The 24,505-nt window shown below is 37.8% G+C and overlaps 1 protein-coding gene across 1 annotated transcript in view; it reads left to right on the top strand.

The window, feature by feature from the left end:
* The first annotated feature begins 507 nt into the window (after positions 1 to 507).
* Positions 508 to 24,505, top strand: part of LOC109109243 (transcription factor Maf-like) — a 114,798-nt gene continuing 90,800 nt past the window's right edge. Inside the window, exons 1-2 of the mRNA XM_042743775.1 lie at positions 508 to 2,028; positions 7,560 to 7,626. Of these exons, the coding sequence (XP_042599709.1) occupies positions 1,055 to 2,028; positions 7,560 to 7,587 (1,002 nt within the window). The 5' untranslated portion in view covers positions 508 to 1,054 and the 3' untranslated portion in view covers positions 7,588 to 7,626. The remainder of the gene's footprint in view (positions 2,029 to 7,559; positions 7,627 to 24,505) is intronic.

The following is a 24,505-nucleotide window of genomic DNA, read 5'->3' as shown; positions in this document are numbered from 1 at the left end:
CATAACTTTATTCACTTTATTTTATACAGCGTTAACAAATGTGGATGTCGTTTAAGGGGGTCAGATTTAGCTCACTTTTGTACAAAGTTGTCCCAGAACTACGTACTGGTTAAGTAGGTACCTACACACACGCACGCTCAAACAATTCTCTTTTTATCCAAGAGGTGGCACTGTTGAGTTTTCAGAAGGCCCATTTATCCAAGAACATCCCTAACTTAAATTATTTGCAAATAATTGTAATAATTGAAAACTATTTAATTTCCATTATAACAACAATAATGTTGTATTATAACTTCGGGTTTATGTGTTGTGTATTACTTTTTACATGTTTATTCAGGCACGACAATAATTTAAGTTAGACATTAAGTAATTATTTTATAATGATTATGTCGAAAATCATTTGTTATCCTGACTTATCCTACGATCCTACTAATTGCATAATATTAGGTTAAAAAAAAAAATATGAAAAAGGGAAGGACGAAAGAGTTAAACGTTCGAAGTCCATTCAGCTCTTTCCTCCAGCATTTCCAAAATGACAGTCAGCTGACGAGAAAAGTTTTGGTTTCCGAACTCATATGTTAACGAGCTCTGAGATTCAGCGACCCCATTGGCTCTCTCCGAACTTTATACGTCACGGCAGCTATAAAACTCAGCAATGCTTTTAAACTGCATGTAGTGTGTCGAGTTCAAAAACCCGCTCAGCTTAATCCGTGTCAGCAAGCGCACTTCTTTTAGCTACTTTCCAGTCACCCATTTGACCACGATGATGTCTGCTCATGAGGAGTCACCAAAGTGTTAAATGTTTAAAATCCAAGGCCTCCGAAATTCACGTGTAAAGAGAGGAGAAAGAGATCCGATGCATTTTTGCAATAGACTGTGCCAACGAGAACTCATAATCTGGAGTTAAGAGAGCAGTGCAAAGTCCTGTGAGGTCTCCGTTTTCCTGCTAAGAGTAAAGCATTTAAACATCATCAAGCTGGCTCACTCTCTCCCGACCCAGCCCGCTTTGACAGCTGCTTTTCACCCGCTCTGGAGGACAGTCAGCAGCAAGAGGATGGCATCAGAGCTGGCACTGAGCAGCTCCGACCTGCCCACCAGTCCCCTGGCCATGGAATATGTTAATGACTTCGATCTGATGAAGTTTGAGGTGAAGAAAGAGCCACTGGAGCCCGATCGCAGCATCAGCCAGTGCAGCCGCCTGATTGCCGGGGGCTCCCTGTCTTCCACCCCGATGAGCACGCCCTGCAGCTCGGTTCCCCCTTCCCCAAGCTTCTCGGCGCCTAGCCCTGGCTCCGGAAGCGAGCAGAAGGCGCACCTGGAGGATTTCTACTGGATGACCGGCTATCAACAGCAGCTCAACCCGGAGGCGTTGGGCTTCAGTCCCGAGGACGCGGTTGAAGCGCTGATCAGCAGCACACATCAGCTCCAGAGCTTCGACGGCTATGCTAGAGGGCAGCAATTCAGTAACGCAGGCGGCACGGGAGGCACCATGGCCGGGGAGGAGATGGGATCCGCCGCCGCGGTGGTGTCCGCAGTCATTGCCGCCGCTGCAGCGCAGAACGGGGCACCTCACCACCATCACCACCATCATCACCACAGCCACCACCAGCAGCACCAAACCCCAGGGGTCCAGTCCAGCAACAACTCCTCTGCCACCCACCACCATCACTCCCACCTGGATGACCGCTTCTCGGACGAGCAACTCGTTACCATGTCCGTGCGGGAGCTCAACCGGCAGCTGCGCGGCGTCAGCAAAGAGGAGGTGATCCGACTCAAACAGAAAAGGAGAACCCTCAAAAACAGAGGCTATGCCCAGTCGTGCCGCTACAAGAGGGTCCAGCAGAGGCACGTATTGGAGGGCGAGAAGACACAGCTCATGCAGCAGGTGGACCACCTAAAACAAGAGATCTCCAGACTGGTGCGTGAGAGAGACGCGTACAAAGAGAAGTACGAGAAGCTCGTGAGCAGCGGCTTCCGAGAAAACTCATCGAGCAGCGACAACAACCCCTCATCCCCGGAGTTTTTCATGTGAGTTCCCTAAAAAAGCCTAAAAAAAAAAAAAAAAAAAAAAAGACAGAAAAAAAAGAAATCAATAAAGTTTTTAAAAGTTTAGCTTTTTTTTTTTTTTTTTTTTTTTTTTTTTTTTTCTCAGTTTTGAGGGTTGTTAGATCAAGCCTGACTTTTTTTTTTTCTTTTTAATAACTCAAATCAGTTCTTCTTGAGTTTTGGAGGTTTGTTGTACAACCAAATTGAATATATACTCATTTATATTATTCTCTAAATTAGTTAATATTTTGATGTGTATGCATATACACTCATGATGTCGACCCTCATTCACCTTTTGCATTTTTTTTTTTTTTGCCAAATATGAAAGTTTGCTATTTTTATTTGTACATATATATTTTTTGCTCTTTTGCCGAAGTCCAAGGATTTTTTTCCCCCTCCATTTTCATCTCATGCCTTCTGCTTGCTGTTTTGTGATTTTTACATGAGAATCTATTGACTATATAAAGAGACATGTCTTTGAAGTGCCTGCATGCTGGACATGTATGGTCTTTTTGTTTGTTCTTTATTCCCCCTCTGTTTTTATGTGCTTGTAAATGAACTTCTACTTGGAAAAGAACTTTTGCTCAGCATGGCATTCATACATTTCTTTCATTTCCCAATCACTTTTTTGGAATACGGACTAAAAAAGTGAAAGGAGCATCATGCCATCATCCTCCCCATGAAAAAGTCGATCCATACAGTTAATTCTCTGTTGAGAGCCAACTGGAAGCAGTGTTGTGAGGGAGAGAACAAGGACCTTGTTTCTAAAAGGAATTCTCCCTCTGGGACTTAAACAGTGTTGTTGCTAAAAGCGATTTGTGTATTTAATGTCAAACCTTTGCATTTGGATAACTCTGGATTGAACTACTTTTTTGCATCATATAAGAACAATTAGAGGTAGTTCATGCCACAGGTTGACACAGAGAAGGTAACTTAGAGTTTAGATGTTGCCTGATTCTTTTTGTTAGAAGTTTGGGAAGGCTCCAAGTTTGCATACAGCTGGATTTTTATCATGCGTAACTTGAGCTTTTTGCAGCATGTACTTACAATGAAACAACAGTTTGACAGTTGTAGTTCTTATTGTAGCCTGCCATTTACTGTATTTTAAAACCAAAGTATTAAAGTAGAATTTTAAGTCAACGTGGAAAATCATGCATTCAGAAAAAAATAAAATAATAATCTGATATAAAATCTGACCTATTTGGAATGAGTTGCACTAAATGTAGCTTGTAGCAAATTATATATCACATTGGAATCTATCTAGAACGCTAATTTAAAAGGCACCCGTCATGGCTTATATATCTTATATATTGTCAAGCAGGACTCGATTCTTACTTTCTTTTTTTTTCTTTCTTGTTGTTAATACATTCATTATTTACATGACAATAATGTAGTAATCAATATTAAAATGTCTGGACATTGTTTTATGGTCAGGGATTGATACCCTGCTTGTATAAAATCAGGATATACCATTCATCAATAAATTCTTAAAGCTGTTAATTATTATTATTATTATTATTTTTTTTTTTCATATATATTTTGCTGTGCAAAATTATTTTATCCACTAACCATATGTGATGTTCATATATGCTTATTTTCATTTAATACAATTATAATGATATGCAATAAAATGCTATTTGGGCCACTTAAAGTCTGCTTTCTCTGGATGTTGTTTGTTAAAGTTTTTATTTATTTATTTATTTAATTATTTTCATAATTCTTGTTAGTAGCTTGTTTTTATTAGTCTTATCCAGTGCATGCATTGTGCAAAACATGTTTGTCATCTTAAAAATAGACTGTCTAGTGCAAAATTTAGACTGAAACTATGTAAACAGCATTTGCTCTTATCATATAGTTGTTTGGCTCAAAAGACAACTATTTGTTAACACCACAAAATTTTCTCAAAATTTATGGCATCTCATAAATTCACAAGTATTCTCTGGAAAAGACTACAATTTACAGAGCCCTTAACACATAATGTTTGATAGAGTTTAAATAATGAATTTTATGGCAGACAACACTGGAACATTCCAAAGTTCAACACCATCTCAATACAATGGACTTTGCTTTATGTTTAGAATGACGTTATAGCGCCACTGTAGGTGTCACCTTTCTATCTTTCTTTAGTAACTCACAAGAGAAATTGTGGATTAATTGATAAAAGCAATCCCTTTTAACTGGGTGCAGGTTGTGCGTGCTGTGTTTCACAGATGTCTCAGTGCACAGAAACCTTGAAACCAGTGCCTTGAAACTCCTGAAACAGCTGTTTGGATAGGTCTTGAGTTAAAGAAAATAAGAGAGTCATTTAACTGCAAATGTAAATTGTTGTAGTTTTGAAAGAACAGCAGTTTTACGCAGTCGCCTGAGACATACATGTTCATAAGAGGGCCGAGTTGCATGAGCGCAGGAACATGAGTATGTCTACTAGGGGTTCTCAACTGGTGAGTCGTAGGCCTGTTCTGATAGTGCCGCAGATAGGAAACGTCTGCGATAAATGCAAATAGAAAAATAAAAAATAAAAAAAAATAAAAAAATAATAATAATAATAATAATGTCTATAAAAACAGTAAAATAACACTTTGAAACTCTTGAGGCATACAAAATAGTTCCACACAAAGAAATGTCAAATTACAGATACATTTAATCTTCATCAAGATTAACAGTGCTCGGTTTTTACTGAGATTTGTTCTTTAATTACTAATTTTGTACTTTCCCTCCATGTGAAGGAGACGGCTTTGTCGTCCACCTCTCTTGAAACAAGAGCTGTGGAGGAGGGAACAGGAGATCGGGCGAGAGAGTATAGCTGGAGAGTTGAAATGATTTTCCCAATGATTAATCGCTTAGAAAGGGGCTGACTTGAGCCATGTAAAAATTATAAATCATGAATTTGTATAGCTGCAGCTGTGTCCAAACTGGGCTTTTAGCATCCATGCGAAAACTGCAGTTTGTTACAAATCTCTCTCTTATGTGCACACATTTCAGCCATTTTTGAGTTGGCAAAACCCTAGACATCTCCTTAAACTTAGAGTGCACTGTAGACATAAAGGAGAGCACAAACTGTAACTTGACATTCTTATGATTTTATCTCTCTTAAATTTGAAAATTATAAATGTTGTCCTAAAACATTGTGCTGTAAGTTACTTGAAATCTTGCTGTTACAGCTGGGCTGTTATGATCCTCATTTTTGGAAATATGTTTATTTATTCTTATTATTTTCGTTATTGTGAAAAAAAAAAAAAAAGTAAAAATCTGTTAACTGAATCAATAAATGTTCTACTCTTATTCAGTCACTGCAAGAGCAAGTTCAGGCTTTTGTGAAGGTGTATTTCAGTGTTTGAGTGTATGTGTGTACAGACGAGGTCAGTGAGCGAGATGTAGAAACGTGCACAGTCATTACAAAGATCTTTAACCTCAGGGGAGACCTTATTAATTTCCTGTGCCAGTCCTTAAGTCAAGCGCATACGCACATAAGCATGACACTCTTCCTATGGATCTGCAGCTAGCTTTCATCCATTTTCACTTTTAATCAGCTAACAACTAACAGCTTTGCTCTTAAATTTGCCCACCGATTTTGCATTATTTTGATTAGTTGATTTAATGCAATTACACGGTCATCAATATCCATGTACACTGCAGCCTGTATTGAAGCTTTATTAGAACTTGGTGTACATGTTACATCATGTACGCTAAATATACATGACGTCACGATAGATAGACAGAGAAAAAGACAGATGAACAGTTCAGTTTTGGAAGTCTTTCGGCTTGTGAGTGATGCGGGTAAACTTGAGAGAGCTTTCGGAAAGATGTGCACACACTTTGAAACTGTGTGTCAGAGTATTGGGGTTTTCCAGCGATGCACAGACTCAGTAACGATGAAGTGAGACATCTTTGGAGTAAAATTATATACTTAGTCTTTTATTTTGGCAATGACATGCGGATTTAAATGAAGAATAATTTAGTTTAGTCTAGGCATTTTCTTGGTAATATGTAAAATTTGTAATCTAATTTCACCAGCTGACAATGAACATTTCAACATAATTTACATTTACATTTGCAGTGTACCTAACAGACGTAATATTGAGCCTTTATTATGAATGCTGTAATATTTGTTTGTCAGTATTCATTAAATTAATTTAATAGGGGTTAATTTGCTTAATTGTTTTATTTTATCTACAGACAAAAATTTAACTTATTACCTCTTATATTTTTTTACAAGTTTATCTTATATTGGTAATTTAGACGTTTAGACAACTGAGAATAAAAAGAAAAACTGGGAAATTCAGTTCCTCTTCATAATGTATGGCTCTTACATGTGGTTCTTTCGTTTCTGTGAAATACAAAATTTTCTTTCACACACTTTTTCTTTTCCTCATCCTGTTTATGGGTAAAGGGTGCAGTGTGTGTGTGTCTTGAGCATTTAGAGTATTACACTGAACTGATCCTATGTGTGAGGTAAATTTAGGTTTGACATAGCCTTACAATTTTAGATTATCTAACTTTTTTACGTTTCCTTCCAGACAGAATATTCTGTTTCTGTGATGAACGACATCCTGAACTCTGTTTTGAAGCGATCATTTATCATGACTGTATGTCAGTTAGAATTAAAATCAAAATGAGATTAAAATATGAATTTGGAGTTCATATTTCCCCCCCCCCCAACCGCCCCCCCACCACAGTCTAATAAGCTAAGTAGGTGTAATAGTTTTTATACTGTACAAACCATATTTTCTATCGCCCTACACATAAACCTACACCTTACAGGAAACTTTCTACATTTTTACTTTCTCAAAAAAAAAAAAAAAAGAAAGAAAGAAACATTCTGTATGATTCATAACCTTTTGTACCCATGGGGACATCAGTTTAGGTCCCCACCGTGACACGAGTCCCCATGAGTCTGTGTGTATTCAGGTTTAAGTCTCCACCAGGTTATATAAACCTGCAAACACACACACACACACACACACACACACACACACACACACACACACACACACACACACACACACACACACACACACACACACACACACACACACACACACACACACATATATACCCCCACCCCCCAAACAAACAAAAAAAATTGGATGTCAGTTTCCATCAATAAAAAAAAAAAATGCTTCATGGAAACAGTAACAGTGTTATTTAATTACTGTAAAACTAGATTGAAAAATAGATATTGAAAAATAGATTGTTGTGTCTTCTGTGATTTCATTATAGATGCAAACCTCAGTGGAACCTATTCATCAGAAAAATAATACTGTCAGATGAAGCTTTTTTTTTTTAAGTGGAGATTAATCAAGTATGAACAACTTGCAGTTTTCTAATGTCTTTGACTGTTTATCTTTGACAGAAATATTACATAATATAATAGTGTTTAATAATATAATTTCATTTTATAGTGCAATCTCTCCACATAGATTATTATAAAAATGTGTTACATCATGATGAAGTCACAATTTCCATTTAGTTTGTGGAGTATCATCATAATTTTCTTTCTCTTTCTCTGTCAGGTCTTCCAGAAAGTTCCTTCATCTGTGACCGTGAGCTCGCTGAGCTTCTGCGCCTGGCCTTGATGAGGTAAAACAATTTCACTTGTATCTCTGACATACAACAAATCAAAGGTAATGTAAACGCACACAATAACAAAATAGTGTGGAGAAAAAAAAAGGGTTTATCAAATAATAAAATGCAGTGATCTTTTATAGGAATCCCATAGTGTCTTAATATAAAGTGCATTGATATTTCTTAGTACAATAAGTTTTTTTTTTTTTTTTTTTTTTTTTTATTATTATTATTATTATTATTATTTATAACATTGACTAAGTACTTTACACTGTATCTCACTTCTACCTCACAGTGAGGCTAATGCTTCCTGAAGTGCTGTACGAAATATTTTTTCTCACTTTACACCCAACAAAAAGCAAGTGTAAATTCACCTTCCCATAGGCCGAACTCTCAGTGCTGGGGTGATGGATTTCTGAAAGCCCAACTGAAGCACAATCCATCTTTCTCCAGGCTCAGTATGTACTCTTGTAGGACTACACCAATGACATCTCTCTGGAGCACCTCATGCACCTCGCTCTTGGGTAGAGGGTGCTCTCTGAGCTGTCAGGGATTAAGGTGTTTGTGTGGTACATTGCTGAATAATAAAAGTGCTTTTAGTTACCAAAGTTGTTCATATTCACTGTGGCCTGAGCAACCATGATTGATTCAAAGACACGGTGCCTTCTTGAACAAGACTAAAAGTCAAAGATCTTGTGTCCTCATTGTCAGGTTAAAATGCAGATAAAAAAAAAAGAAAGAAAGAAAGAAAATGGATAGTTTTAGGCTTAGTCCGACTGGATGGGTCATATTCGAAGCTGCTCTAGAACAGACTATACATGCCCACATAGTGATGTGCAGCGGTTCTTATGTATGCGGGTGTCTATGCAGCATTTCCTGTCTGTTCATTTACTAATACATTCTATTAAAAATGTCAAAAAAAGTCTAATAAACTAATAAATTCGCCAACAAACAAACAATTTTGGAATGATCAAATAAATGACACAGTGCCACAAAGTAGCATTGTTTCTACTTATGTTTCCACCTAGGAATGATTTAGTTAGTTGTCTCTGCATATTAAGGTGGAATATGATAAATTATTTGACTAGTACAAAAACTTCCACTCTTCACATTTATATGATTAACAAAGTAAAGGCTTTCACCTAGTTGTTCTTGAATCTTTGTCATGAGGTCTGATGAAGGTTTACCCTTTAGTTTCTCTTTATATCCAATGTCCATTTAGCATGTTCCCTTTCCTCTGTCTCCCTCATACTAATCTGCATAATGAGGATGAGATGTTAATGTCATGCTGCCCTTCCCATAATGCTCTGTGTTCCCGTCCCCATTGTCTTTAAGTAGAGCACAGGATCAGGGCTGGCCAGGCTCCAGCCTCACTTAACTTCGCCAGGGAAAAATGAGACGGAGCTGTCGGAGATGACAAGGACAAATCAGCGTTCAATGAAGTGCTTTAAGTGCTGTTGTATCCAACCGCCATCGGAGCGGCTGTGAATTAGTTGCCCTTTAAAGGCTGCCGAGGAAATGTGCTGGGTAAACACTTAGGAATGACAGGACACAGAGAACACAGGAATGAAAAACATGATGATAGGTATCTTCCATAAACCTGCTCTGTTATCGCACACATGGAATTGTGGGTTATCGTGTCTTCAGAAACTGACACAATGAAGGCATTTTAGATAGGATGTTACACAAACATTGATTTTGGACCTGTCTTTCTATCTCATTATACTGACTTGAGTATACAGCGTTTTAGAGGATTTGGACACTAGGACTGAGACCAGCATAGTGAATGCTGTTCTAGTAAACGGTATTTGTGACTTTATGCATGTACAGTATATGAGAAAACACAAGTGAACAAGGAGTAGCCTTTTCATATAAGCTGAGTGTGAAAGGAGAATGATGCTTGTCTTTAGCAGGAAAACCTTTTTTTATTTTTTTTCACATGACTCAGCTTCCAGTGTAATTGTGGGTGTTATTCAATGAGTGGTGCGGTTTTCCCTGTTGAAAAAAAAATTATGTTTTGAAGCATGGCTGCTGGTTTGGGCTGGTTTAAGCTGGACCTTAGCTGCTCATGAGCTGGTTTAAGCTGGTTCTTTGCTGGTCATGTGCTGGTCCTAAGCAACTAGCTTCCGCTCAGGACCAGCTTAGGACCAGCATATAACCAGTTTAAACCATCTTAGGACCAGTTTAAACCAGCTCATACTAGCTTAAACCATCAGCCATTCTTCAAAACATACAGTATCTAACCAGCATATGCTGGATTTTTCAACAGGGTTGCCATAAGTGTATGACTGTTTGTCCTAACTCGGTCCTAGAGGGCCACTGTCTTGAAAAATGTATCTCTAACTTGCCTCAGTACACCTGCCTAAAAGTTTCTAGAATGTCTAGTAAGACATTAATTGGCTGGTTCAGGTGTGTTTAACTGAGGTTGGAGCTAAAGCATCAAGGTGATTGTCTGCATCAAGGTGATTGTGACACGCCAAGCTGTTTTTAGGTAGGAAAAAATTAATAATAAATCTTCGGTTAACATACATAAACAGACGCACACTTTGGTGCGTGCTGAAGAAAGTATGCCCCATGGGCTGCCCTGACTCCTTCACTGCACGTGGCAATAGTTCAGACACCAGTGGGGAGACAAAAGGACACAGTAACTGCTGAGTTAGGAGAAAACGACCAAATCCCTGAGAGGAGAGTGTTAGCACACACACACACGTTCTCGTGTCGAGGTGTTGTGAGCAGAACATCGGCCATAGGGAGGGCCAAGTGAGGCGTGACTGGCAGTTGAGACTGGTCAGTATCGCTGATGGAGTGTCATCTACCAGCGGTGGTGCCAAAAACACTATATATCACACCCGCCACACTTCTGTATTTTTGCAACACCCCTGACATCCAGCATAACTGCTTTGATAATTTCTATATTTGGGGCACTTGTGTACATAAGAATTTAACCTGTTACTGTATCTGATGAAAGGGCTGGGTTTCACCAACTACCTCTCAATATGATATCCATGCCAAAATATTTCATATTTAATACATGCTAATTTAATTCAATATTATATTGTGACTGAAACTAAATCTAGAAATGTGCTGTAGTCAGTTTCTCTTGCACATTTTGCTTTACTTTCATTGCTAATGAAAAAAGGCTCAGTCAGAAATGCCAGTTTGGTAGTTTCTGCATATTTTTACAGTCTGCTGTTTAATAAATTGGACTGTATGAAATAATATGGATGTGCACACACACACACACACACACACACACACACGCACGCACACACACACGCAATCAATACAAAATCTGAAATGGCAAAGCAAGATTTTGAGACTTATGCACCCAGACTTGCTGTGTCCACCTGATCTTCCAGCCACCTGCTCCAGGCAAGAGAAACTAGATACGGAGGCTGACGGTCTATATTTAGCTGTGCAGGCAGCAGACACTGTATTTGGGCTTTAAGGTTAAAATATGGATATCTATGTACAGTCAGGCCAGAGTACAGTACTATGCACTGGATATCATTACACTGAAGTTATTTATTTAATTATTTATTTATTTATTTATTGATTTTTTTTTTTTTTTTGGTCTGATGAATTATTTTATAATACACACACACACACACACACACACACACACACACACACACTGTATACAGTAAAGTAAAACATGGAAACCTGTGTGTGTGTGTGTGTGTGTGTGTGTGTGTGTGTGTGTGTGTGTGTGGTTGATGCAGTGTGCCAAATATGTGCAGTACTATATGTCACTATGTATTATTACGTTACTGACTAGTTTTTAGCAGCATCAGTGTTTTAGATTAAATGTACATGAATGTGTAATATGAAGGTAGTATAGACATGAATTATGTAAAATGAAAAGAAAAAATGTATGCCTATTTGAATGAACTTTTGCTTTTTTTTTGCTTTTTAAATGGCTATGATTAAAAATACATACAGAAATCAGAATACAATTATGTACAAATAATCAATTATTTTTTAATGTTTTATTATTATTATTATTATTATTATTATTATTATTATTATTATTATTATTATTATTAGAAAGAAAGAAAGAAAGAAAGAAAGGAACTTTGTAACTTAATATGCATTTGGGATCAGCTAAACTTGCTGAATAGCTGAATTTAGTCAAATGTATTCAAGGAGAAGTTTCATCTCCGTTTCCCCCAGCACTGCCCGCGGTCGACCCTCTTCCTCTGCCTCTCTACTTCGATCATTTGCTTGTTAGTATTATTCTGTGTGTCTAATTAAACTAGCTCTTCGTAAGTGCTTTTACCGAAGGCATCTAGCATAGTATCTGCTATTTTCTGTACAGTATCCTCACGTGCCTTTTGTTTGGGTAATTATTGTGCTCTTTTTTTAAGGTCATGACTATTTGCTGCCAAAAGTTGAAATTTAAGGTCATTATAGAGTTTTCCAGAACCCGTCTTCCTGCAGGGTAATGGTACGCAATTAGAGGGATGTAGTCATGAACCTTCAGCAGTGGGTAAGACAGGTGCTCAGTGGCATGTGTTATAAAGCTGTGGTCTACCACCTTTTAGAAAGTTTAATTCATTTCACAAACTCATTTTACTGAGGTACACCCGGACAGCTGTACAGAAAATAATACTCTCCAAAAAGTTTGCAAATTATAATTTTAGGGAAATCTCTCTTTTTTTTCTTTCTTTTTTTTTTCTTGCCATAATCAGTCATTTTAATTAAAATTAAATTAAATGTTCAATTAATCTTTGTTTATGTGTTTGTTTATTGCTTGATATTTGGTTAATTACAAAACATGCAAATGATCTTAAGCATTAAGTTAATTAATTTGAATGTCCTTTTAATAGTTTCTGCCATTAATACAGTATTCACTTTTTTAACAGAGACTTTCCATGACTTTTTAATATACTGTACATAATGTCCAACTGTTTGTCACCACTGCACTATATAAGTCAACAGTTGATGAGACAGAAAATAAATAAATAATAATAAAAAAACTTTAAAATGCCACACACAGACCTCAACACTTGATAGCGGAAACACAACAGTTGCAACAATCATTTTATGTAAAGGAACAAATAAATCTTGATATCGTTTGACAAAAATGGGACCCAACATGTTACTAAATGTTACATCAAAATCAGCAAATCATTTTTAGAATGAAGTGAATAATCATTTTCCATTGTGGAAATGATATCATAGAGACTGCACTCACAATGATACCTTTCTAGACCACTAAATATTTTCATAGCCCTTGTAACATATTTTATCTGGGGGGTGGTGGGGACAGGGCAATGGTGGGTGAAAAAATCCTATTATTAAACAGCCCAAACTCAAAACAAAAATTAACATACAAATGAAGACAGAGTTATATGTGAACCAATATATTTTTGTGCTTTTATGATTCAATAATTTTTCCTTTAATATTTCTATTATTTAAGGGGATTTTACTAAATATTATCAACGCTGATAAGCAAAAGTTTTGGTCAGCGCACTTTGGCGAATTCTCTCAGAAACAACAAAGTGCAGATGTATATGCGATGTAAATAAGAGACTAATTCATCATACACTGCAGACAACATCACTGATTATAACCTATAGCTTTTTAAGAGTGCTTATACTCACGCTAGACTGAATTCAGTGATATTCTTTGATAATGTAAATGTTCTTTGCTCGCTGTATAATTTGTTCATAGTTTGAATAATTGAGGACATGCTGCATTATAGTTAAACTTAAAATGTCTTTTTTTAAAACATGATCAAGTTAAGTGCAAATTCAGTCTTATTGAAATATTTTTTTGTCATAATATGGTAGCCTACTTGCCTAAAACGTCAGATGTGCATAGTTAATAGATTGCATTAGGCTACAGTGGTTTGAGCGCGTTTGACCAGTGACTAGAGTGCAATTAAAGAGCTGTGCTTATGTGATTGCCAGGGGCTGTCTTGAGAATTGAGAAAATGGCTCATAAAAAGGACGAGGACTTGAATTGTTTCACATTAAATTCTGTGAGTGTGAGGTGGAACAGTAGGGACAGTAGTAAAGTAGTAAAATACAACCGCACTAGGCTATGGGGAAGTCGTGGCCTAATGGTTAGAGAGTCGGACTCGCAATCGAAGGGTTGTGAGTTCGAGTCCCGGGCCGGCAGGAATTGTAGGTGGGGGGAGTGCATGTCCAGTGCTCTCTCCACCCTCAATACCACGACTGAGGTGCCCTTGAGCAAGGCACCAAACCCCCAACTGCTCCCCAGGCGCCGCAGCATAAATGGCTGCCCACTGCTCCGGGTGTGTGTTCACGGTGTGTGTGTATTCACTGCTGTGTGTGTGCACTTTGGATGGGTTAAAAGCAGTGCTAAGATTCCGAGTATGGGTCCCCATACTTGGCTGTATGTCACGTCAAATGAACAACACTAGGATACATAACAGTAGGGACAGTAGTAAAGTAGTAAAATACAACCGCACTAGGCTATATTTCTGGTCAGTTTAATAAATAATTTATCACAAAACTATCACAAAAATTAAGTATCTTGGGGATGATTGAGGGGCACAATGACAATGTCAGACCCGGCCCTGCGGCGGGGGGTGCTGCACCCCTAGTTCCCACGGCCATGAATATTTTAGAACTCAGCAGAAGTACACAATGTTTTAGATTCTGTGGAAAGGAACAAACTAAAACTTTAGTTGTAACTTTAAAATTTCCTGGAAAACCTGGAAAAGTAATTAGCTGAATGTGTGTCTTTAATTTATTATTTGACTAATAATCTAATATTTTAAATCAATTGAAATATCAGTTTTAAATGATTAATGTAAATGATAAAATTGAAGCCTCAGCTCAAATAAAACTCAATGTGTGGTCCTTATTTTAGTACACACACACAAAAAAAAAAAAAACAGTAAGGTAATATTAACAACTACTATTATTCAGTTACAAGTGCTTTAAATTCTAGGTACCTTCTGAGAGGTAATAATGCTGGGAAATTTTATTTTAAAAAGTGAACATGAAATGAAATGATCTCCTCTGCCTTAGCTTGATTAACATGGCTGGCAGAAAAGACTATACAACAGTTTATTTCATCTGTCTAATACTGTCTAATTTTCCTCATTTCAGGGGCTTGTGAAAATGTACTAACTGCTTTTGTGATATCAATGACAGCAACAAAAATAAAATAATAAAGAAAAGAAAAGAAAAGAAAAGAAAAGAAAAGAAAAGAAAAGAAAAGAAAAGACGGCTCAGAAATGCTGTGAAAAATATGCTGTATATGGTGAGCCAGCAACGCAAAGAGTGAGATTTTTCTGTTGAAAATGTCATTTCATAACTTTCCATGGTTAAAGTGTGGTCTGCAGCTTAGGAAACCTGCACATTTTTCGAAATGAATTCATTCGTTTTGACACAAGCTTGTTTACACTATGATTAACAATATGTAAATTACATTTTAAGAAAATGTGACTAAAGATAGCATACAGGAGTGTGTTGTTATTGAATTTAGCACCATCTGTTTTATCTAACGAGGGAGGCAGGCAAAGACAGAGGTGAATGGAGAGAGAGAGCGAGAGAGCGAGAGAGAGAGAGAGAGAGAGAGAGAGAGAGAGAGAGAGATTTAAACACTCGGTTTTCTGTTCATTTGTATCTATTGTCAAAAAAAAAAAAAAAAAAAAAAAAAAACGGTATCACCCATTCATTCATACAGCCTTGTGGTAATGCATCAGACCTCATAAATGGCTTTCATCTACTGTCTTTTGCCTAAGTGCACCTTAGTTACAGCCCACATTTACTGTTTCCAGCACAATCATATTTATTTTTAATAACTACCACCAGGTAATGGCCCCTCAGATCACAGTCTCTATTGTTCAGTAATTCATACTGTATGTAAGCATATAACATACTTAGGCTTTGTGTTTTGAAGGGCAGTAACTGGATTAGTGTACAAACATAGTAACAAAGAATTTTCATGCCATGTAGTAATTTATACAATTCATAGGAAAAGTTATATAGTTAATTGTTAATACTGTAATAACATAATGGTTCACCTCTTTTTCCTAGAGTTATTTTGCTAAGACTGGCCATTTAAAACTTAGCAAAAGGTAAGGTTACATAGGTTTATTTTAAGCAGCCATAAACACAAGTGATTGTTATTTATTTATTTATTCATTTATTTATTTATTGACTGATTGATTTAAAATGACAAATAAATCAATAAATATAAAAAAAAGTTTTTATAACTTTCTAAAAACAGAATATAAATTTATTTATTTATATAAATATATATTTAAAAATTCTTTAAAAATATGTTTGATTGTTTGTTTGTTTGTTTGTTTGTGAATCAGCTGGGATAAATTGTGAAAGAAAAACTGCTTTTAAAAAAAAATGGTTTGCATATTCATCAATGCATAATGCATATTGGTTGAGAGAACTGTAAATTAGTGAGAGCTACTTTGAAGAATTTTGGTCATTGCATAATTCCCATATGTCCTTTTGTACTTTTGTAGTATTGATGGCTTCTCTTTCATTCTAGGTTTGTCTAACTTTCGATTTAAATTTTTTATTAATTGTACAGCAAAAATATAAATAAAAATAAAAATAAAAATAAATAAATCTTATTTATTTATAAATCTTACAGTGTCTTCCATAATACAGCAACCACATAATACTTAAGACAATAACCATAACCACAAAATATTTGAGACACAATAAAAAGGAAGGTAGCTATTGTATTTGCTTAATTTTTTTAAAAGTCAGTTTGCCTAAAATTTCAGTTAAATTTAATTCTGTGTTGCAAGTGAGCAATTCCTCTCCAAGGAGTCCTGTGGTTTGATTCATTACATGGTTTGTTCAGTCTCTCAGCAAAATTTCTCAATCCTTTCCACCCACGGGTTTTATCATCCAGAGCAGTATGAGTGTGGCCCTGCATCCTTTCCCTCCCTCTCTCCCTCTGTGTGTATGTGTGTGTGTGTGTGTGTGTGTGTGTGTGTGTGTGTGTGTGTGTGTGTGTGTGTGTGTGTGTGTGTGTGTGTGTGTTCGCGTGTGTGTGTGTGTGGTAGGTTAAGCCCTGCAGCGCCACTATAATTGCTTAAATCAAAGGTCTTAATCAGTCATTTGTGTCCTTTCTACTGTCTACTATAGCAGCAGCTGTTGCAGCTAGGAAAGGGTGACCTCCACTCAGAACCAGATAATGTAATGTATAACAAATCCTTCTACAGTATGTGTGATGCTGCATGGTTCTGTCTAGCGAACGTCATTAGCCCATTGTAGAAGGTTAAATACAACAGGAAACACCTTTCACAACATTAAGCGTTCAGCAGGCTTTGATTGTATCAGATAGAACAAAGTCCCTACCCCTATGTATTAAAGTGTGATACATAAATGGTCCCATTTTGTATGTGCCTCCAATTGGACAACTTACCAGTGTGAGGTATTATTACATATATTACAATTTAACTGAAGATATTTTTTTAAGAAACTAAAAAAACTAAAAAAAACTAAAAAAAACAGCCAAACTACACCTGTCCTCACAGTCAAGATGAATGTGAAAAAGGATTTTAATGATATATATATATATATATTATATATATATATATATATATATATATATATATATATATATATATCTATATATATATATAAAATAAAAAAAAAAAAACACACGGGGCGGCATTAATGTTTCTCATTTACTTTGAATGGATGGCATCATGCATTGCTTTTCAAGTACCAACACAGGTGTCAGCCAATCAGATCTCCTTATGAAATATCTTAGCCAAGACACTAGCCAATCCAGCACCGGAGAAATAATGTGATTGGCTGTTGTCACTATGACGGTCACGTCAGCACCAAACTTCAGACATGCCCTCCATGAAGTGTTGAAACCTATGCCCTGTGTGAATGTACCGTTACGGACAGTCTGATTCACAAAGTACCAGTTTTGATTGAAATTAATATGTGTTCTTTTTTAGTAGCCTAAAGCAGTCACAATTAGATTTGATGGTGGTATAACAGTAATTTGTCTGTATTCATGGTTAACTCGCTGAAATTGTTCTAGTTGTGTAAACTGTGTTTATATCATGAATTATGAGTGGAAGTTTGACAAAGGCAACTTTATTTTCTTTTTTTTTCTTTTTTTTCTTTTTTTTATGCAGTATAAATATTATTCAGTTTTGAATCTTTAAGTTGCTTATCTTTAAGTTTCATAGTTGTAGTAACGTCAGTTTGTTTACACCCCACAAATATGTGAATGAGCCACTTCAAGTATTGCTGGAGATATTTTGTGTTACAATATCGCCCCCATATTCATTACTTGAGACACCGCTCTTCAGTCCTGCACTGGCTTTGGTGGATGATATCCACACATGTAAGTTACATTCTGTAACATTGCTTGTCCTTGTACTGTGTTTTCATGTAGGGCCATTGTGCATTTTGCATCTATACATCACAAATTGTGTGTATTATTATTATTATTATTATTATTATTATTATTATTATATTTATTTTTTTCAAAAAGAAGAAAAGTGAACAGCGGGGTGGTTGGAGTCAGTGTGTCTGCCTCAAGTTTTTTTAGGCCAGACATAACTAGTGTTTACAAGGCTCAGTGGCTCTTTGCTGTTAAATGATTGGTATGTGTATGTGTGTATGTGTTGGAAAAAGATGGAGGGGGAATATATAATGTCTTTACTCTCTCTGTCTCTCTCTCTCTCTCTGTCTCGCTCTCTCTCATTTTCATAGTAATGGTTTACTAGCCAAAAGAATGCAATTTCTGTGTTTAATTATAGGTTAGCCTTGCTGTCACCCTTCTCAAAACCCATTACTGGAGGGATTTGGTTATAAAGACCTATCAAAAGTTATTCCCCATGAGCAGGACAGGGCTTATGTTTGCAAAGAAAGACAGAGTCCTTCACTCTAGACTTTTAATGGCTTGTTCTCTGTGTATGTTGGTTAGCCTCACTATGGAGTGTGGCTTTGGAGTCATGCAACCAGTGTAAGTTCTGATACTGTCTCTGCTCTTTACTGGCTCTTATGTGCTCAGTTTGGGTAACAAACTCAGATGGGGTCATAGAGGAGGCAGGCTTTACTGGGAGCACAATAGTGCATGGTAAAAACCAAATATGGTATGCAGTATGAAAAATGCAACTGTTTGCATGCCCTCGGAATTGCAAAACAACTCCCTTCCCTTTGTCTTGTTGACCACTGAGAACAGATATTCTCAAAAAAAAACATTAAGTCAGAATGACCACTAATCTACTACTTAATATTACATTATGTAATATTAATTAATAATTAATAACATTAATATTACATTACTTAATATTAAATATGCATTACATATTTCTCTTTGACTCAGAATAGTAAGCGAGAGTTACGAATGTAACTGCGTTTCTATGAGTTCTGGATGACCGTCAGAGGCAGTGCTTCACACTGAATGTTATCTCATCGCAGATGCACAGGTCGAGTCTTATACAAACAAAGTCCCTCGTGACCAGGATGACTCAGGGTCCTCACCTATTTAACCTTGTGACTTTCTGCAGACTATCCCCATGGAATCTTTTCGTCCTGACTCCGAGTGACAGAAAGATCTGGCGGTCATCCAGAACTCATAGAACTGCAGTTACATTCGTAACTCTCATTCTGTTTTGTTCTTTCTGACCATCAGAGGCAGTGTTTCACACTGAATGTTATCTCATCGCAGATGCACAGGTCGAGTCTAATACAAACAAAGTCCCTCGTGACCAGGATGACTCAGGGTCCTCACCTATTTAACCTTGTGACTTTCTGCAGACTATCCCCACGGAATCTTCTCGCCCTGACCCCGAGTGACAGAAAGATCTGCCGGTCATCCAGAACTCATAGAACTGCAGTTACATTCGTAACTCTCATTCTGTTTTATTCTTTCTGACCATCAGAGGCAGTGCTTCACACTGGATGACTTCTAACCACAAGGTCATGAGGAGGTCCTGTTTACCTCTAAGAAATTGAGGGTCCCAACAGGACAGCTGTGTCAAAAGTATCCGATGCAACCACATTAATCCTGTAATATTGGGAAAATGTGTTCTTAGATTATCATGTAGCTGCCACACAGATGTCACTTAGGGTGACACCTTTTAGTGCTGCCCAAGACATTGAAATGCTTTTTGTTGAATGACATCTCACTCCCGATGGCAATGAACAACCACTAGAATTAGCATGGGTGATAACCTCCACTACCCAATGTGGCAATATCTACTTTGAGAGGGGCAGACCTTTTCTCTGACCCCCAAAGCAGAGAAAAAAAGCTGGTCTGATTGCCGAAAATCTTCTGTGACGCTGAGGTAGTCACGGAGAGCCCATAACAGGCACAAGAGTCTGTATTCACTTCCTTCTTGTGCATCCAACCTTGGAGGATTTAGCTGAAGTGATGGTCAAGAGAACAGCTGTATTCAATGAGTTACTGTGCTCCAAAGGTTCAAATGGAGATAATGTAAGTGACTTCAAGACAAGGCTCAGGTCCCATGAGGGTACACAGATATCTGAGGGGGGTGCAGTCGCTGCGCAACCTCTGAGGAATTGAGAAACCAAGGCATGAAATCCCAATGGCTGCCCATCTATTCATACATGATGTGCTAAAAATTGCAGCCACATAAACCCTTAACGTAGAAGCTGCCCGATTATCTTCCACCAGATAATGCAAAAAAAAAAAAAAAAAAAAAGAGCATAACACCAAGGGGACAGGACATACCTTGGGGGACACTCTCTGCTCCCTACACCAATCAGAGAGGAACTTCCACCTATAAGCATAAGCACTCCTGATGGAAGGTGCAAAGTGCTTCAGTGCCAGTAGCACTGCTCATAGTTCCAGGGTATTTATGTTTTTCCCTTTGATGGGAATCACATTGCTCTCTGACCGCTCTGTTGCCAGACTGTTCCCCAGGCAGTAAAAGAAGCATCGATCTGTACTACCTCCCGCCGAAAGGGAATCCTGCACAGAGCAACCCCTTTGGTCAGATATGACCTCCTTCTCCATGGTTTCAACGTGAGAAGGCATTGCTGAGTAACCTTGATCAACTTGTTCCTGTGCCCACTGGATTTCAGATGAAGATTGTTCACCCATCTCTGGGAGGGACAAAGCGAAAGAAGACCCAACAGTATTACTGTAGCCACTGCTGCCAGCATACCCATGAGTCTGAGGAAATACCTGAATGGTAGCCTGGCCTGCGTTTGAAACTGCTGGAGGAGCTGCAGAATATTGTTCACCCGCTGTTCTGATAGTGAAGCTATCATTAATTGTGAGACCAGGATAACACCAATGAACTTCACTGACTGAGTCGGAGTTAACTGGTTCTTGCCGAAATTCACAGCCAGACCCAGCCATGCAATATGGAAGAGCAGCTGTGTGATTTCCACGATTTCCTGCTCCTGAGAGTGAGAGTCTTCAAGGTACGGAAGTACCTGAAGCCCTTTGGCCTGTATTGGAGCCAATGCTGCTGCCATACACCTGGTGAAGACTCATGGGGATAGAGAAAGACCGAATGGAAGTACTCTGAACTGATAGACTTGATCCTGGAATGCAAATCAGAGGAATGGCCTGAACATGGAAGTAAGCATCCTTTAAGTCCATTGTGGTGAACTAGAGCTGTTGCCTGACTGTGTGGTGTACATCAGTCATGTGCAACATATGAAATGGAAGTATCTTCAGAAACTTGCTGAGGGAGCAAAGGTCAAGTATAGGCCTTATACCTCCATGTTTTTTTTTTTTTTTTTTTTTTTTTGGGGGGGGGGGGTTATGAAGTATATTGAGTAGAACCCTTCTCTAGGAGTTGTTTTATTTCATGCTTTAAGGAATTTGCATTGTTGGGGTCTGAAACTGTGGTCATATTGACCTCCTTTAAAGAGGGAGGTCACTGTCAGTTTAGTATTCCTGTGGGAATGCTGGGCAGGCGCTCTGCCCTTTGAGGCATGAAATGATTGGTGATCATATTGCTGATAGAGTAGAACACATTGTTCTACTCTAAGCGATCACTCCAAATGCTACGACTGGCTCTTAGGAATATCAGTTGGGCCTGTTGAAAACTCAGAACACGGCAATTCATGGCCCTTAAGGTGCTGTTTGTACTGTAAGTGAGATGGTGGAACTCTCCTCAGGTCTGCACACTGCTGACTGGTCTGATTCGCCTGGACACTGCTCTCTAGTGTCTGTTGTGTAGCTGGGCCAAAGTGTTGTCAGGGTCTACTGGAAGGTCATTCAATGTTCTCCTACAGGTCTCAGACAGGGGTGATTGTGCAAGCCAGACTTGTCAGCGTGCCTGTGTGTTGACATAAGCCTACCCAATTCTCTTGTCAAGAATGCTATTGACTGTAACATAGCATCACTTAAGTCCTGAATTATAGCATCACTCCCAGAAGACTGAAGAGACTGGGACAATGCCAACAAGATGGGAGAGAGAATTACCAATGCGACCCATACATGCTGCAGTGTTATATGCCTGTATAAGAAGATCATCCATAATCCGACATTGAGGCAGAGGGTAACAGACTTTAGGCCTCAAAACCTCTTCTGAGGAGAGAACAAAGAGGCAATAATTGGATCAACCTTAGGCATCTGACCCAGGCCAAAAGTGTCTTCATCTTGCATTACAACCAAAGCTCTGCTTGCACTAGTGTGTAGCATAAGTGATTTGGGGTTAGCCCAACACTCCTGCAACTCATTAATAAAAAAAATTGATGCTGGAATGGTAAGAAGAGATGGTTGAGCCAAACCTCTGAAAAAAGCACTAGTAGAGGCTGCTGCTGCCGGGACTGTATCAAGACCTAGGTGAGCCAATGCCCACTTCACCACTTCCTGCTCTGACTGTGGACCTTCCAAAGACTATAAATATAATAGCCTATATGCTATGCACACGATGTGAATAAAAATCTGTGTGTAAATAAATATATATGTATCCTTAATGTATAATGTGTATGTATAGTGTATAGTATATATATTATATATAATGTATATAATTATAATATATATATACATTATATATAATGTATAGTGCTCCTGTAGCTCAAGTGGTAGAGCATTGCGTTAACGAGTACAATGTTGGGCGGTCGATTCCCCGGGAACACATGATAGGTAAAAATTGATAGCCTGAATGCACTGTAAGTCGCTTTGGATAAAAGTGTCTGCTAAATGCATAAATTTAATTTAATTTAATTTAATAATGTATCCAATATACACACCTAATACATGAATGAATGCAAACTAAGCCTACATGCATTCAGCAGAGCATTAAGTAGAATTGACGATAAATACACACAGATACCGAATAGAGCACACCAATTCTTAATGCATTCTCGTACAGCTGTGAGATACTAAAATACTATCCGGCAGCACAACAGAGAGAAAACACTCTATCTAGCCACCAAACAATGGCGGAGAAAATGAAAACGAACCCTGAGCAAAAATGTTCCAAACTCACCACACTGTATTCTGATGAATTCAACTGATTCCGATGCAGCCTCTGGAGGACACGCAGTCGCAAAACACCAACAGCTGATCTTTAATTTTCTCTGACCTGTAATACATGCACGCGAGAACATTATAGGGACAGTCTGCAGAAAGTCTTGAGGTTAAATATGGGAGGACTCTGAGTCATCCTGGTCACCAGGGACTTTGTTTGTATAAGACTCAACCTGTGCATTTGTGATGAGAAACATTCAGTTTGAAGCACTGCCTCTGACACTCAGAAAGAACTAAATAGAGCTTGATATTTCGCTTGATAAACGTTCTTAGGCTTTATGAATCTATGAAAGGGAACTTTTGAAGTTAAATTTAGTCTTGACAAAGCCTTATGTAAATTGCATTTGAGTGTGTGTATTTTCAAACTCTATCATGTGCCTTTAGATCACTTCGAAAATACAACACATTTGCATTGTCTTTAAAGCTTGAAAGCTAACATTCATTGCCATTATCATTTTATGTGATCATACAGCTTTACAACAACAGCACAGTTATGTTTACAGATAGCTTGTACATGTTTACATTTGGACTATTTGACAGTAATGGAGATGTATAGAGTAATAGAAGATAGATAATTTGCTTCAAACACCTGGGAGGAATAACAGAGAGGAGGGTTAAGTTCTTTAACAGGATTGATTTCTAGGACATTCTGTGACAGGAAAATAGGAAACTGGTCAGCATGTTTGTCGAGTGGTGTGAAGCAAATCACCTGCAAATTTATGCTGCAAAAACCAAAGAACTAGTAATCAACTTCAGGTGGAAAAAGGACCAACTCTCTCTGCCTTATTTTTAGCTGTGACATGAAGATATCGGATTCATACAGAACATTGGGACATAAATGTCACACTAGAACCCACATACCAAATGTTTTCTGGCTCAGATCCTCGCCACACAATCACTTTTCCCTCGGCCCAAGTGCCACTAAGAATGATGGCCCTGAAGTGGCCCAGAACTGGATTAAAGACAAGGGCCACACATGGGCCATAATCAGCCCAAATCTCAGCTAGTTAATCACCCTTAACTGGCCCTGAACTGGGCCAAAACAGGTTTTATTATTGGTACCAATTCTCAGCCTTAAGTAAACCAGAATCTGAGCCACACCTGAGCCTTACATAGCCCAGACCCAATACAGAATCTTAATATTTCATATTATTGCATTGTGTATTACTATAATTACCATTATTCATTTTGTGACATGCTTTGGTAATGTACACACAAACTATGCCAATAAAGTACATTAAACTGAATAGAAAATCAGACTTAAAACCCACAAATCATGTATCTGAATTTTTTTTTATATATAAAGAACAAATCAACCAATAAAGAGTGAGTGTATAAAGTATACCATCTATAAAAGAAACATAACAGATAGACACGTGTAACTTAATCATAACAATTTATTTCAGATGTGTCAAAGAGCAGTACCACAGTAGTCCAAATGACGATGCATTG

Source organism: Cyprinus carpio, chromosome B18 (genome assembly GCF_018340385.1).
Source record: "Cyprinus carpio isolate SPL01 chromosome B18, ASM1834038v1, whole genome shotgun sequence".
Taxonomy (NCBI): Eukaryota; Metazoa; Chordata; class Actinopteri; order Cypriniformes; family Cyprinidae; genus Cyprinus; species Cyprinus carpio.
Note: the sequence above shows the minus strand (reverse complement) of the source record. Positions and strands in the feature narration are given on the sequence as shown.